General features: G+C 43.3%; 2 protein-coding genes across 4 annotated transcripts in view; both read left to right on the forward strand.

Annotated features, from left to right (window-relative positions):
* Positions 1–6,919, forward strand: part of cdk14 (cyclin dependent kinase 14) — a 65,664-nt gene extending 58,745 nt beyond the window's left edge. For both annotated transcript variants that reach the window (XM_028976627.1, XM_028976628.1), the window contains 2 exons: positions 3,123–3,257; positions 4,875–6,919. In XM_028976627.1, coding sequence (XP_028832460.1) covers positions 3,123–3,226 — 104 coding nt within the window. In that variant the 3' untranslated portion in view covers positions 3,227–3,257; positions 4,875–6,919. The remainder of the gene's footprint in view (positions 1–3,122; positions 3,258–4,874) is intronic.
* A 3,685-nt stretch (positions 6,920–10,604) lies between these two features.
* On the forward strand, positions 10,605–12,507 carry fzd1 (frizzled class receptor 1). Of its 2 annotated transcripts, XM_028976436.1 has the most exons (2): positions 10,605–12,059; positions 12,135–12,507. In XM_028976436.1, the coding sequence occupies exons 1-2, from the start codon at positions 10,776–10,778 to the stop codon at positions 12,378–12,380; spliced, it is 1,530 nt and encodes a 509-aa protein (XP_028832269.1). In that variant the 5' UTR covers positions 10,605–10,775; the 3' UTR covers positions 12,381–12,507. The 2 variants fall into 2 exon arrangements, with proteins under 2 accessions (XP_028832269.1, XP_028832267.1); XM_028976434.1 differs by having other exon boundaries at positions 10,605–12,507.
* The last annotated feature ends 3,543 nt before the right edge of the window (positions 12,508–16,050 follow it).

Here is a 16,050-nt window from a genome sequence, read left to right on the forward strand (position 1 = left end):
GATGGACTTCCTGAAGTCCTGAACCCAGGTGGTTATATCACTTACTGATGAATGACTGTTTTTAATGCAGTGCCGTCTGAGGGCTTGGAGATCACGGCTATTCAGTTTAGGCTTGTGCCCTTGGTCTTTACGTACGGTAATTTTCCCAGATTCCCAGATTCAGTGTGGCCCTGAGCTAAAACGTTTCTCCACTCCTGGCCTATTTCCTCACTAATTTACCTTCACCCTTTAGTCCAGATGTTCAAGTGATAAGTGATGAGTGTTTGAGGCACATTGGTTGTAGTCATTACTAGGAATTGCAGCCCAATTCACCTATATGATAAATGTACTTGTCTGGTTTTCATTAAAGCTGAAGAACCAGTACATTATTTATGACCCTATTTGTCTGATATTTAAACCATTTAAATGGGTTTACACTCACTACACATGTACAGTGCAAGTGAAGTGAGTGTCATTATGAAACACTGCAGCACAGCACACAACAAAATGTGTCCTCTGCTTTTAAGTGAGCAGTGGGCAGCCATGCAGGTGCCCGGGGAGCAGTGTGTGGAGACGGAAGCTCGGGATTTGAACCGCTAGGCCACCACTGCCCCGAACTATACAGAATTATTCATATCTTTACTTTACTTTATTTTGCAGACGCTTTTATCCAAAGCGACTTACAAGAGGAAGACACCAGCAATTCTCGTTCGATTTCTATAGAATTTTGAGTTTACAAAACTAAGAGCCCTGATAAGGCCCAACTTGTCAGCAAAGAGCATGCTCGGAGATTAAGTGCTAGACGAAGAAAAAAAATAAAATATATATATATTTTTGTATTGTTTTGTGCAATGTGTATGCATGTGCGTGTGTAAGTGTTAGATTTGTAGTTAATGAACAAAGTCAACAGAAAATCTGACATATACAGAGTTTTGTTGTGGTAACTGAAATTAGCGACGAGTTTTTATGATTTGAACATAGTACATATCTTCTGAGCCAAGACTCATTTTAAAATGGGCTGTTTGGAAGAGAGAAAGTGTTCTGCTCAGACAAGTTGTTGCTAATCATGGACGCAAACAGGAGGGAGACCCCCAGCGTGTTGTCAGTGTTCAGTTCAATAGCCAGCATCTCTGATGGTATAAGGCGTGCATAAGTGCACACATATTTTGGCGCAGCTTGCATATTTTGGAAGGTACTATGAATGCTGAAAGGTATATAAAGGTTTTAAAGCACCATGTCATGCTCTTCTCCAGGTGATGTCAGTTTCAGGAAAGATCTCGTGTATTTCAGCGTGGTAAACATGCTTCTATGCCAAATAAAGAAAGCATCATTTTGTGCATAAAATTGTCATTTTCCTCAGTTTCCTCATTATATATCCATATAATGGGCAGCATCTTGACCAAAAGCACAAAACAAAATCTACCCTAACAACCTCATTACAACACCAAGCCCATAAACAAGCAAAGAGCAGGAAAAGTTATAGGTTGATTTTTGAGATAAAATAAAAAAACATAACTTCATAAGTTATAACAATAAAGTACACATTGCCCTTAGGGTTTCGTATACAGTATATAAAATGCAATTGAGGGATTCTGTTTACACTGGTTGACAATGCAACATATGTGACCTCACTGTGTGAATGGCTGTCTGATTGGTGAAAGATGTTATTCACATTTATTGCGGGAATAACTTTAAATTCTACTGTCTCTGAAAACTCAAACGAGCTGTCAATCATCCAAACCAACTAATGAGAATTCCAGTGCGTAGAGAGATCACCACCGAAGAATGCATGTGTGAAGAAAAGCGCACAACACAGGGTTAATCTGTTCCATTTTTTACCTTTTTAATTTAATGTTATGTTATTGAAATTGTAAATATTGTAATGCTACAACATGGAATTCCAGAAAAGGCATTTTTAAATGCCTTTTCAACAGATAACTGAACACAGATAACATAATTATTTAAACTGAGGAAAATGACAATTTTATGCATAAAATGATGCTTGCTTCATTTGGCATAGAAGCATGTTTACCACACTGAAATACACGAGATCTTTCCTGAAACTGACGTCACCTGGAGGGGAGCATGACATGGTGCTTTAAAACCTTTATATACCTTTCAGCATTCATAGTACCTTCCAAAATATGCAAGCTGCGTGTAAAAAAGACCATGTGGTGTGGGAGAAGAGAATAGAGTGTGTAGAAAAACTCTTTCTTCCTCCACACAAAGCACTGTATTCAACCACTCCAATTTGATGTTACCTGGCAGAAAGAGGCATGGCACAATAGAGGTTAAAAATGAACAGTTTCTAATTTATTAACATATTATTGTAGTTACATGTGAATATTGAATGTAAAAAGGTACCAAGGTTACAGAGAAAATAAAAATGAGAAGAAAGAGTAAAGAGGGAGAAGAGAAAAAGAGGGGGAGAGAAAGACTCAGAAGCCTTCCGGCTTCCGATGGAAAACCCCCTGAGCAAGAAAGCTCAGAGTCCCCTTTCCACATGTGAGCAGACTTTTATACCCGTGGCCTACAGGAATTTTTCACTGACCTACAGGAAGTTGTCAATGACCAATCAGAACCTGTTGTTTCTGATGTCACGCTCCCTGGTGCCTCCCATTTGGGGAAGACAAAGAGGGTGGGTGGTCCTGACGGCTGATACTTCACACGTTGCCGTCAGACAAAAGGCATGTAAAACAGGGGTGCCGAATCTTCACCCACAACCGTCGACGACAAAAGGCATGTAAAACAGAGGTGCCGAATCTTCACACACAATCATCGACACAGGAATGTCACACCTCCCCCTGCAGACAGCTGTTATGCAACACAAAAGCAGGCTCCCGTTACATGCGCCAAAATATGCGTGCACTTATGCACGCCTTATACCATCAGAGATGCTGGCTATTGAACTGAACACTGACAACATGCTGGGGGGTCTCCCTCCTGTTTGCGTCCATGATTAGCAACAACTTGTCTGAGCAGAACACTTTCTCTCTTCCAAACAGCCCATTTTAAAATGAGTCTTGGCTCAGAAGATATGTACTATGTTCAAATCATAAAAAGTCATTACTAATTTCAGTTACCACAACGAAACTCTGTATACGTCAGATTTTCTGTTGACTTTGTTCATGAACTTCTCCCAGTGTCTTCTATCTTCACCGTTCCGAACGTCAGACTGCAGTGTGAGGCGGGTGACGGTGTGCAGGTGTGTGTGAAGAGCTCCAGTCAGGGAAAGCTTCATCCATAAGCAAGCACTGACCACCAAGACGCCCCACCAGGTACATCGTCCTGCCAACCACAAAAGTCACATCATTGATCTTGTTGGCATATTTGCATTTCTGAAGCAATTTCTTTTCTGTACATTTCTCGACCACTACAGGGTCTATTACTATGATTTTTGTGTTATTATAAAGGAAATATTTCTGATATTACTGTAGAGGTATTCTGGGTTTATGTTATAGTGATGGAACACAGAAGAAAATGTAAAAATGAATGGCTGCCTGAATAAAAACAGTGATTGATCCACCTTAAATGGCTGCAAAACTCAAGTAATCATTAGTACAACATCTTGACCATTAATACATCTTAAAAAGAAAAAACACGACTCTCCAAGTGCAATTTAAAATTTATTAGGAACCAAACCATAAAGCTCCCATTCTTGACCGCTCCCCATTCTGACCAATGGCCAAGACAGCCATTGTCATGACTGATGAAAACAATTCTTAATAGAAATAGAAATATTACACAGTACTGAGCTACACCTTATGATGGAACATGATACAACACAGAGTGTGATTTCAGATAAGTAACTGAAGTCTGATGAGCAAAAACAATATGAAAGAATTTTGGGTTCCATTATGTTTCAAAGAAAAAAGAACAGATCCAACATTATCTTTAGTATGAATGGGGACGCCATAAATCCAATGTTTTATTCAGCAGAGGCTGTGAAGGTAGACAGATGGACAGAGTGGGCAGCTGTAAAAAGAGCTCTAATGCAGCCACTGGCCAGAGACACCGTTACAATGGCTCTGAGGGAAGGAGACACAGGATGGTGGGTTGAGGAGAGTAAAAGATGTGAAACTTAACGTCAAATGGAATTTAAAAACATTTTAATAGGAGGTCCAGTGAGGCTGAATATCTGTGAAATATACCTTGTCTAGATGACCAAATATATCTATATAAATCCCATTTATATAGATTTTTTTACATTTTTTCAACTGACATTCCTCACCAGCCTGATGATTTTCTTATTGATAAAGTACTTTCCATTTCAGTAATATTATTTTTTTTATTTATATTGACTCTTTTTTGGAGACACAGTAGTGACAGTTGGTTTTATTTCAGTCTGGTACCCTATACTGTATCTGAAGTCTCTTTCCAAAACTCTGCCACTTTTATCGAGTCCCAAAATGAGATTTCCCCAGGACATGCATTTCAGACAGACATTTCGATGCCTGTCGGTTTAAATGCTAATGAGAAGGAGAGCAGCCTATAGAAGCTGAGCAGGAACTCATATTAAATGAAATCTTCATAATAGTGGACCTTTAAGCCTACAGCAGTCCCATGCCCAACCAGCCATTTTCCTTCTTTCCATTTTGATGTGTGCTCACCGGGTGAGTGTGATTAGGAGAGCAGCCAGACAGATCAACTGTTGGGCAGTGTACTTTCTTCCTGTCCACAGCACCTTCCATCCTCTCTTCTCTTCTCATCCTGCTAAACTTTCCCGTTTTTCCTGTCAAATCATGTCAAGAAGTGCTCATGGTACAAAGATGCCAGCGCTGCTGGTGGAAGTTGAGTAATGTCACATACACTGGCCAGGTTGTTTTTCATGTTTTCACTGTGATTTAAATTCCCAACTCTGATTATAACGTATATGCATGTGCTGTCTGTTTCAGGGTGCAGATGTCTGCATTGTACAGTGGACGGATGGAGGGCGGTGGGCACAGTCCCCTCCATCCCTCCTTCAAGTTACTTCCATACAAGACGACGACAGTTGTCTAGGGCTGTGTCTGTGTAAATGTGATGAGTGTGTTTATGGAATGTTCTATTGAACGGCCGGGGGGTGGCTCAGAGAAGAATACTGCTCTGCGTGGGTAATGAAAGTTGTTCCACGTCTTCAGTAATATTCAACATAAGCAATGGGGAATTACCAATGGCAGAAGCAATCAAACCAATAATTGTAATGCACAGAACAAGAACGCTAATAATGATGATGATAACACTGTGGTACTTCATACACTGACGTAAACAACAATAATGTGCACTTTGTGACCTGTGTCCTGATTTGATGCCGATATAAAGACTGCAGCAACAGTCCTCAAGCAATGAGCGCCACCAGTGGCAGATTGTCAGATAACGTGTGGCATGCATTGCAATGCTTGCTTTGGTGCTGATGTGTCAATAGCACCTTTAGAAATATATATAAATATTTGGTGACATGTTCAATACTTATTTTACCCAATATATATCCACAATCAGCAAAAGAAACACTGTTCTGCTCTGAAAATTAATAATTTAATTATCACACAGGCAAGGACCCAGCTTCAAATTGTGCACCGTGAATGTGTCACCCATGTGGCATGTCAACCTAGCTGAGGTTGACATGGGTTATGCCAGTGACTTGCTTCATTTAGTGAGGAGATTTTCACTGCATTTCAATGTTCTTCCCTCACAAGCAGCAGAAATTGGAGAGACAGCTGGCAAGAGGCATCGTTTTAGATCTGGCCTGACAGCATCCTCCTGTCTGCACCACCTCTGCAGAGACAGTGAAATGAAGCACTAACGCACCATGTTGGAATAATAAGTATGTTGGTCTAATTAATGCCAATTAACACCTTCCAAAGGTTTCTTCCTTTTTTCTTCCATAAAATGTTTTTCGTTGAGATCTTCCTTTTGTGCAGAAATGTTCAAAGTGTTGGGAGTGTCAACTGTTTCTGATTTTGGGCTTAATAAAAAAAAAAGTTGTTGACAGATGAGGGATGGTTCATTTAGGAAGTATTTTGAAGGACAAAAAAAAATGGTAAATTGCACTTTCTCAAGAAAACTTCTTTTAAATATGTCTGTTTTCTAATACACACACATGCAGAGAAATTTGTTGGTACCCTTCTGTTACAGAATGAAAACCCCCAATGGTCACTGAAATCACTTGAAACTGACATTGCTTTTGAATTGCAGTTCAACTAAACTAAAAAAGAACTCTTTGGATTTAATAGCACCTTGCACAGAGTCCAAATTCCCTGTGCCAGACGCAGAATCTAACTGAACCTCTTCAAAAGAGGATCGATTTTCCTCTTGGGGCCACGTCCAGGCAGGTTAGCTACAGTCCTGCGACTTTAAACTTGTCAATATGAGCAGCCTTAGCTGTCTGTGGTACATGTTTCATTAGTTGATTCTATAATATAATTCTGTTAAACCAGGATTCAAAAGCAATGTCTGGTTTTCATTTGTTCATTTTCAGTAAATTGTGCGTTCATTTCAGTGACCATTGTGAGGGACTGGTTTAGGTGTCCTGTTAGTGCTGGACATCATGGAATTTGCAGTCATCTGTGAATATCTGCATCTGTACTATTTATAATTCTTGTAACTTCTCTCAGCTTGTACTGAATGGTACTGTAATGTTGACACATATAAAATCCACATCTGCATTCAGGGTAACAAATGTCCCCTGATTCTTAATGTTCTGCGAGCATTCATTTGAGGAAATCCTCTCATTTATTTGCTTTTAGTATGACGCACTGAAATGACTGACCAGCAGCCCAGAACAGGGATGTTACTGGTCACTTTATAAATGGCAAGAACTTATCAGATAGTAGAGTAGCTATTGCATTATTTGTTACAACCAGTATATAATGTTATTATGGAAGATTTAATGTCCTTCTGTAAACGTTGTTTATTGTTACATACCCTAAACTAATAAAGTTTATTGTTGCTTAACTCACTATTTTGCTTAATAATGTTTTTTCTCCCTTAATTATGTAGGAATGATATTATTTTGTGTAGAAAAGGAAATGTAAGTTTGCTAGACAGGGAAGGAAGTGCAGAGTCGGGACATTATGGGAAATAAGTAATTTATTAAATAATTAATAAACAATGGCACGAAGGCTGAAAACGGGGAATAAAGGAGTGTGGCGCAGGCGTGTGCCGATTGCCAGAACTCAAAAACTGCACAAAGTTGCCAGGTCAAGTTCACATCAAGTTCACCAAAATTTCGCCACTACAGAGGGGCGGAGTCACAGGCTTTTAACAGCTGTCCGGATTGGGCACAGATGATGTGTCCAGGTGCTGTCAACCCTGACACTAGGAAACCTTTCAGAGAATTGGAGGAACTAGATTCAGTTCTTCAAGCTCTCCTGAGAAGTCAGAAAATGTGCTCCATGTCTTGGGAGAAGAAGCGATTAAAGCATGTATTACATTTGAATTTGTGGACAATAAAGAGACAAAATCTGAACTTTCAGGATTACTGTGAGAAGAGAAAGAAAACTACCTTATATACCACCTCTCAGACACGGGCTCTGTCATGTTCCCGCAGGGGTTAACAGACTTATGACACAAACCAGAGAACTTAACACTCATACCACATGAACCAAGAGCACAAATAGTGTTAATTTACAGTGAACAACTGATGCATGACCCACCCTCACCGGCCAACAGTGTTACATGTAACACAGTTAATAACCAATCACTACCAGGAAGACTACACACTCAAGTGGGAGAATATTTACAACAGAGGAGTACACTAGTACAAAGCAAGGCCACCCAACCCTCTCTACACTGATTCTCCACACTCCAACCTCCTCCAGGACACTCAGGCTGTGCCTGTAGGGCAAGGGCCTCCTTATATTGGCCACAGTTGATGAGGTGGCCTTGGCTCCTCCCTTCAAGGCTCCTCCCCTCAGTCCGCCTAAAAGGGACAAAGCACACACAAAGGGACAAAAACCCACTGATCTGCCTCAGACAGCCACAGCAACAATATACGGCCATACAATATAGGGATGTCACAGGATCAGAACCCAGCAGGGTCTATTGATGCATGTGGTAGTAGCCTAGTGGATAACACACTCGCCTATGAACCAGAAGACCCAGGTTAAAACCACACTTACTACCATCGTGTCCCTGAGCAAGACACTTAACCCTGAGTGTCTACAGGGGGGACTGTCCCTGTAACTACTGATTGTAAGACGCTCTGGATAAGGGCGTCTGATAAATACTGTAAATGTAGATGCATGTCACAGACTTCAAAAGCAAAACTAAGGACATTTGCATGACTCCCTAATATGTGATAGAACTGCCTCATGTGAGAGGCAAATCTGACATTGCAAAACGCTTTTGATATTTGCTATGCAAGTAACATCACCATAAACCAAGTCAAAAAAAATCCAGTAGCAGACACGACAAAGAAAATGTCCTGGTATGTGTGTTGAAAGATAGTAGCCATGAAATCACTGTTAGCAAAGCGCAGTGCAGTACACCATGAGTTCGGAAAATTCCAGAATGAATTCCAGAAGTCAGGCACAATCCTTCCAGTATTGTGGTCATGATCTGTCAAATGGCCAGACTATGCCCCCTGGTGTACACTCCAGCACCGTACCCGTGTTCAGTGGTTTTAATCCTATATGCAAAAAATGAACAATTACATTTCACAAAACACAAGTGGGAAATTTAATAGAATTGTTCTCACTACCTGTACATATATTTTCAAGTAGATATCTGCAAATGAATCTCATCCTCCACAGGCACTTCACTACATTTCTGCCAGCTTGTGAGTGGTATCAGGCATTTAAACAATTTTTTTTTTTTAAATGAACTGCATTTTTATAAAACTTACAACATGTTAATCTGTACAATTTAAAATATGATGTCATTGTATCTTTAAAATCCCAGTATACGTTTTATGGACCCTAAACCTAATTTATTAAAAAGACAACAGACCATAATAGTATTATCATGTTTCAGGGTCTGTAAAGTGAATTTGAAATCTAAAAAAATGTATGTAATTCCTGTTGTATTTTGTTTGTATGTATTTGTTGTATTTCTTGACTTTCAGCGAGATCCCGTTGTTACTTTGTAAGCTCACAAAACGAACAGTTGGGATTATTCTGAATCTCTTTAATTGATGTGAGGCCTGTACCTATATCTCCCCTGTCCCACACGTGGAGCCATATCCTGGTTTCATCTTCTTGTCATCCTGTCACGGGTGGGCTGGACATGGCGATGAAGGAGGACGCATTCGCACGATTTCACACGACAGGGGTTTAATACAAACTGCATGAGACAAGGGGACATTAACACACACAATGACCCGACGGCAAACAGACACGAACAGGATAGTTTTATACAATTATATAAATAGACAGCAGGTGAACACGATCAGGGAACTTTACACGAGACGAACATGAAACTCTGGTCCGGACTCCGGAGTAGCCCCTGCCGGTCCGGATCATGACACATCCCTATTTTTCTCATGTGTACTTTATTATCCTAATTTACTCCCATCTTTCCTCCCATTATTGTGGATCGTCACTTTACTGTTTACTTTCAGTTTGGACATCGCCTGCCTGGAATTTCTGTTGTCTTAATTTTTGATTGAGGCCTTCACAGTGTTGTGCACCAGTGCCTCGTGCATAACCACAGGAATGGCGTTGCTGTAATATACAGATCACTTTATTTTTCAATTGAATTTTCAGGTTCGAGGTCACATTAGTTCCAGATAAAAAACACATCTTGTTAGCCAAGAATTCCAACTATTCCATAGTTGATTATACTATCATAATCAACTCATCTAGGCTGTCCAAGATAGACCACTGAGGCCATTGTTGCACTTGCCAGTTTCCCAGGTCTTCTACCACAACCACTCAGTCCCAGGCACTCAAATTTAACTTGTCTCTGTCAGAGGTCCTCTAGATCTTGGTTCTTGTCATCAAGCCAGCATGAAATGTATCAGAGGGACACCCCAGCCACCTACACCATAACTGCTGAAGCTAGAGGGTATATCACCAAAATGGACATACACTGTTAACCATGACACTGGACTAGTCGAAACTTTCTCTGCTCTGTCATTTACCTTCAAACATAGACAGTTCATCGTGTTGGACTATTTAATACCAACTCCTGATACATATCTGATACGTACTGCATGTTCACTTCACCCTTTCTGATTTTTTCCATTCGTTTTATGAGCAATTCTATTTATTTCCAAAAACCAGGGATTAGAAAAGGCATGTAAAAAAGCTTTTTATCTACCTGTAGAAAAAAGAAGACATGTATTTAATCTCAGGATTGTAGGTAGGTCACAGTCTGGGCACAGAAAATGAAGGCAGCCCATACTTTTAGCAGAGAAACATGCTGCTGCTGTTGCAATGAAATATAATAATCACGCTCCCTACTGAGTCCCACTAAACATAACCAAAATGCATTTTAATACTGTTGACCATATAAAGCAATAACTCTTCAACATGTAGCATTAGTACACTTTAGAGAACAGGAGAACATTGTAAGGCTGTTTTGAGTCATCTGTATGGACGAGAAGCTGCCCACGAAGCGTTCTAAAACCATCACACAGAAGAATAAGGAACGTTCTCTATACGCTCATCGTCCTCAGTCGTAAAGGCCCCGCCCACGAACGTGACGTCACGCGTCGCATCGCGTCGCGTACGTGGAAAGGCCTTCGCCTGCGAAAGCCGAGAGGAAAATGCGGACGGTCCCTAAGCGGCGCCATTTGGGTCTCAGTCCGCCCTCCCGGTCCATGTGAAGATCTCCGCCGGGCGCCAGCGCGTCTCGGCCCGACGAGAGCAGGGACCATGGCCGCCCACAGCCGGACGCTGCTCGCCGCGCTCCTCTTCGCCGTGCTGCGGGTGAACGGGCAGTACTCGTCCCTGCCGGAGCACGGCTTCTGCCAGCCCATCTCCATCCCGCTCTGCACCGACATCGCCTACAACCAGACCATCATGCCCAACCTGCTGGGCCACACCAACCAGGAGGACGCGGGCCTGGAGGTGCACCAGTTCTACCCGCTGGTGAAGGTGCAGTGCTCCCCGGACCTCCGCTTCTTCCTCTGCTCCATGTACGCCCCGGTGTGCACCGTGCTGGACCAGGCGCTGCCCCCCTGCAGGTCGCTGTGCGAGCGGGCCCGCCACGGCTGCGAGGCCCTGATGAACAAGTTCGGCTTCCAGTGGCCGGAGAGCCTGGCCTGCGAGGCCTTCCCGGTGCACGGGGCCGGGGAGCTGTGCGTGGGCCAGAACCGGTCCGGGACCGAGGCGCCGGCGGCCACCGTGGCCGCCTACAGGTGGCCCGTGGCGGGCCGCTTCCAGTGCCCCGCCGCGCTGAAGGTCCCCTCCTACCTGAGCTACAGGTTCCTGGGGCAGGAGGACTGCGGCGCGCCCTGCGAGCCCAGGAGGTCCCATGGCGTGATGTTCTTCTCCGAGGAGGAGCGGCGCTTCGCCCGCGTCTGGACCGGCGTGTGGTCGGCGCTGTGCTGCGCCTCCACGCTCTTCACCGTGCTCACCTACCTGGTGGACACCAGGCGCTTCAGCTACCCCGAGCGGCCCATCGTCTTCCTCTCGGGCTGCTACAGCGTGGTCTCCGTGGCCTACATGGCCGGCTTCCTCCTGGAGGACAGGGTGGCGTGCAACGAGCGCTTCGACACCGACTTCCGCACCGTGGTCCAGGGCACCAAGAAGGAGGCCTGCACCGTGCTCTTCATGATGCTCTACTTCTTCAGCATGGCCAGCTCCGTCTGGTGGGTCATCCTGGCCCTCACCTGGTTCCTGGCGGCGGGCATGAAGTGGGGCCACGAGGCCATCGAGGCCAACTCGCAGTACTTCCACCTGGTGGCGTGGGCGGTGCCGGCCGTCCAGACCATCGCCGTGCTGGCCGTGGGCCAGGTGGACGGGGACGTTCTGAGCGGGGTGTGCTTCGTGGGGATAAACAGCGTGGACGCGCTGCGCGGCTTCGTCCTGGCGCCCCTCTTCGTCTACCTCGTCATTGGCACCTCCTTCCTTTTAGCCGGGTTCGTGTCCCTTTTCCGGATCCGCACTATCATGAAGCACGACGGGACCAAGACGGAGAAGCTGGAGAAGCTGATGGTGCGTATTGGCGTCTTCAGCGTGCTGTACACCGTGCCCGCCACCGCCGTCATCGCCTGCTACTTCTACGAGCAGGCCTTCCGCGAGCTGTGGGAGAGGACGTGGATCAGCCGGAGCTGCAGGAGCTACCACGTGCCCTGCCCCGCCCACCGGCCCGCAGACACCAGCCCGGACTTCACCGTCTTCCTCATCAAGTACCTCATGACCCTGATCGTGGGCATCACCTCGGGCTTCTGGATCTGGTCGGGGAAGACCCTCAACTCCTGGAGGAACTTCTACACCAGACTAGTACACAGTAAACGGGGTGAGACCACTGTGTAGACAAAGCGCGCATATACACACACACACATATACATACACGCATACACACACACATATACATACACGCACACACACACACACACACACACACACACATACACGCATACGCACATTTACGCCATTTACCAGACGCCCTTATCCAACTTTCAACGTGCTTCCATGTCACCATGGATGAAGTGGTCAGTTCTGGTTCACCAGGACCCCCAACTATGAATACAATCTTTTTATTCACTCTGTTCTAGTTTCTATACAGAAGTCAGACAAGAAGAAGGTTACAAGTTCATCTAAATCTTCTCTAAAGAGGAAGGTCTTGAGCTGCCGTGTGAAGGTGCTCAGTGGCTGCGCTGTTCTGAAGCCAGACTGGTTAGGATTCAGGAGGTTGTTCTGTGATAGACACACACACACACACACACACACGTACACACGGTGGTGATACCAGCAAACTTTATTTTTTTTTCCTAACTATATATTTGAATTTAAAAATCAACATGCTTTCGGTTTGAAATCATTTATACAGATTTTGGACAAAAAGAATGATTGTTGTTAAAGGTCATTCCAGGTCAAATCCCGACACTTTCAGATGTCGTCGTCACTGGTTCTAATACTGATTTTTAAAAATGGTTTTTACTTGCTGTATTTACCTTAATGTAAGCGGCGCAGAAATATTCAAATTGCCCAAAATGAATCATTATTGTTTATAATGTTGAAAGTGAAAGTGAAGTGATTGTCAATGTGAGACACTGCAGGGACTGTCCCTGTAACTACTGATTGTAAGTCGCTCTGGATAAGAGCATCTGATAAATGCAGCACAGCACACAGTAACACGGTGAAACGCGTCCTCTGTATTTAAACATCACCCTTGGTGACCGGCGCCCGGGAACACATTAATAGCGGGTTCAAAATATGCTGCTTTCAGGAGTTGTTCATGTGACCATAAGGGCATGACAGTGTTCTTTAACATCTGTGACGAACGATTTGACATGGAATGACCCTGGAATGAATGTGGAGAACATAGTTTTGGCTTTTGACTGTTTTCATCCAAACTTTTCCTTTTTGGAAGTACTGTTCTGGGAGCAGATCTCATGAGTCCAGCTCCTGTCAGATGCAGTTTTGACTTATGTGGTGTGATTTGTCTGTTGGTGCTGAGAGGGGTTCATTTTCAGTGGAAAACCAATTTAGTTTTCTTTATTTTTTCTGGAAACATTTGGTGCAGGATCATGCTGAGTGCCTTTATTTAGTCAGGGCCATGGTGGGGACTGTGATGGTGACATAAGGCTGAAGGACCCACCCTGCAGACACCCAGAGCTGCATCTGGAACTCTTTCTGCACCTGGCTAGTTGGGGCTTTTGCTGCAGCCCCCCCTGTAGGTGGAATGAAATGCTGATGTGGAATTTTTATTTCCTGTTTTTTTGTTTTTTTTTTATTCCTCAAAACCAACAAATAGACTAAGATGATGGTGTTCTCTGGGCTAAAACTGGAAACTGTTCCAGAGGAGGTGGAGGCTTGGACCTTCAGTGGAATCAATGTGGACATAGTTTCATCTCTCTCTCTCTCTCTCTCGATGTCTGTCTCTGACTTGGCTGAACAAACATTCTGAGATTTTCTGGCCGCGTCAGTGTCCACACACACCAGCCAGTCTGCAGGTATTGTTACATCATTTTTTACAGTGCTGGCCTGTTATTTTCATTGCTCTCTTGTGCATAAATGTGTAATATTATCAAAGAATAGCATTTATATTTATAGAAAATAGTTTATATATTCCATGGTTTGTTCTTTAAAACAATAAAATTTCCCACATTTGTACAAATTGCTTTGGAGTTGTATTATTTTGGTGTGTGAAATGCTGAATTCAGGCAGTATTTAGTGATTTACTGCTTTGTGTATGGAAATGAAATGCTGCCACCTTTATGAAAATGTAGATTTTAGAACGTTGCATTTTTTTCTTGTGGGTACTGCGTTCAGTTATTTTGGCCCTACGATCCAGGCGAAATAAACTCATCAGCATTAAGAGATATTCAAGGACAGTGTGTGCTTTTCTTTAGAAAAAAGAATTCAAATTTTATGTTCCGAACACAATAACCTGAGCTGGTGGTGTTTGCTGAACAAAAAATGGTTTTGAACCTGAACTCTTGGCTGATGTGGGTGCATTTTTGCAAATCTCTGTTTAGAAAGCTGTTCTATATATGTACACCGTTTTGGGGTCCATCTGGTTTTTGTGGGTTTTTTTTTTTTTCCCTCTTCCGTTCTGTTACTGTATGCGTGTGAGCACGCAAACCGCATTCCTTCCATTCTGTTTGGGCCTGAATTCTACTGTGGAATGTCATGAGCTCAAGAACTGCTGAAATATGGCATGAATTCAAAGATCTCCGGTGTCACACACCATCAGCTCAGCCAGTCTTATGAACATCTTATCCGAGCGGCTTACATGAGTGATCTCAGATCAAACTATTATTTTATATTGAATATAGAAAGTGTTTGTAAGAACTCTTTTAGTCCAAATATTTTCTAGACAGGAAGGTTTGCAGTTTGCATGTGAAGATCTTTAATCACTCAGCTGTTGGAGTATCTAGTGGAAGTTCATTCCACCACGTAGGAGCCAAGACAGAGAAGAGTCTAGATGAATTCTTTTGTATTTTTCAGACGCCCTTATCCAGAGTGCCTCACAATCAGTAGTTACAGGAACAGTCCCCCTGGAGACACTCCAAAGTAAAGTGTCCTGCTCAGGGACACGATGGTAGTAAATGGGCCCGATCTAATGCTTCTATTCACTTTTTGCTTCAGTATAAATTCCCATAAATTGAAATAACTGAAAGATTATTTAATAATCACCATCAGCTCTAGTTTAGAGGTGAAGAGACTTGGTGCAGGGCGCATCTGAAATGAAGAGTGGCTGCTTTTTCAATGTAGGTAACATGTTTTCTTATAACATTCCCAACAAGCCAAGTATCATTTGGTGTAATTTTGTTGCTTGTTGGCACTTCCTGTATTTCTGAATACATGATTAAGTATTGACTTGGTCCTGAGATAAATCATACTGAAATATCATCCCAAAATCCACCTGTTTTTTTTTTTTGGGACATAAAATACAACTAATCCAAAACACAATGTCCTACAGGCGTGGAATCCATGTCTGATGTTGCTGAGTGCACATGACAGCCAAGAAAGCTCCGGTCTCATCACCCCACCGGAACTACATACAAAAAGACGTTTTCCAAAGAGATACTGTGGAAGCCATCACTGAACAAAATCAAGACATGTATAATCCAATTCCGTTATTCCCATGCAGAGCCATACTGAAGGAATCTAAAAAATGTGCAAAGCAGAAGGGGCCACAGATGAGAAGGACGACAGGCTGGTTGTTACATGCTTTTTGGCACAAGTGATACCCTGGGTGGGTCGGACCATGGCTGCATTAGATGTTTCATGATCTGACACGACCAGCTGATTGGCCTTCAAGGTCAGTTTCTTTTCCGAAACGACAGACAGAGAGGCACCACATAATGCTCTGCAGCCACTGGCAATATTTCCAAGGCTGTAGGTAATGAGTAATGAGAACCACGATGGTGCATTGCTCGGAAGATGTACGAGGGGTAATGTAATCTGGGGTGCGTGCATTGTTCATATTCTACGCTTCTGAATGGGCGCAGCTCATGCTGGTTGTGCACAAACC

The sequence above is a fragment of the Denticeps clupeoides genome, chromosome 4 (assembly GCF_900700375.1).
Source record: "Denticeps clupeoides chromosome 4, fDenClu1.1, whole genome shotgun sequence".
NCBI classification, from domain to species: Eukaryota; Metazoa; Chordata; class Actinopteri; order Clupeiformes; family Denticipitidae; genus Denticeps; species Denticeps clupeoides.

Bases quoted from the DNA above. Each gene is read 5' to 3' on its own strand.
- fzd1 (XM_028976434.1), top strand. From the start codon at position 10,776: ATGGCCGCCCACAGCCGGACGCTGCTCGCCGCGCTCCTCTTCGCCGTG.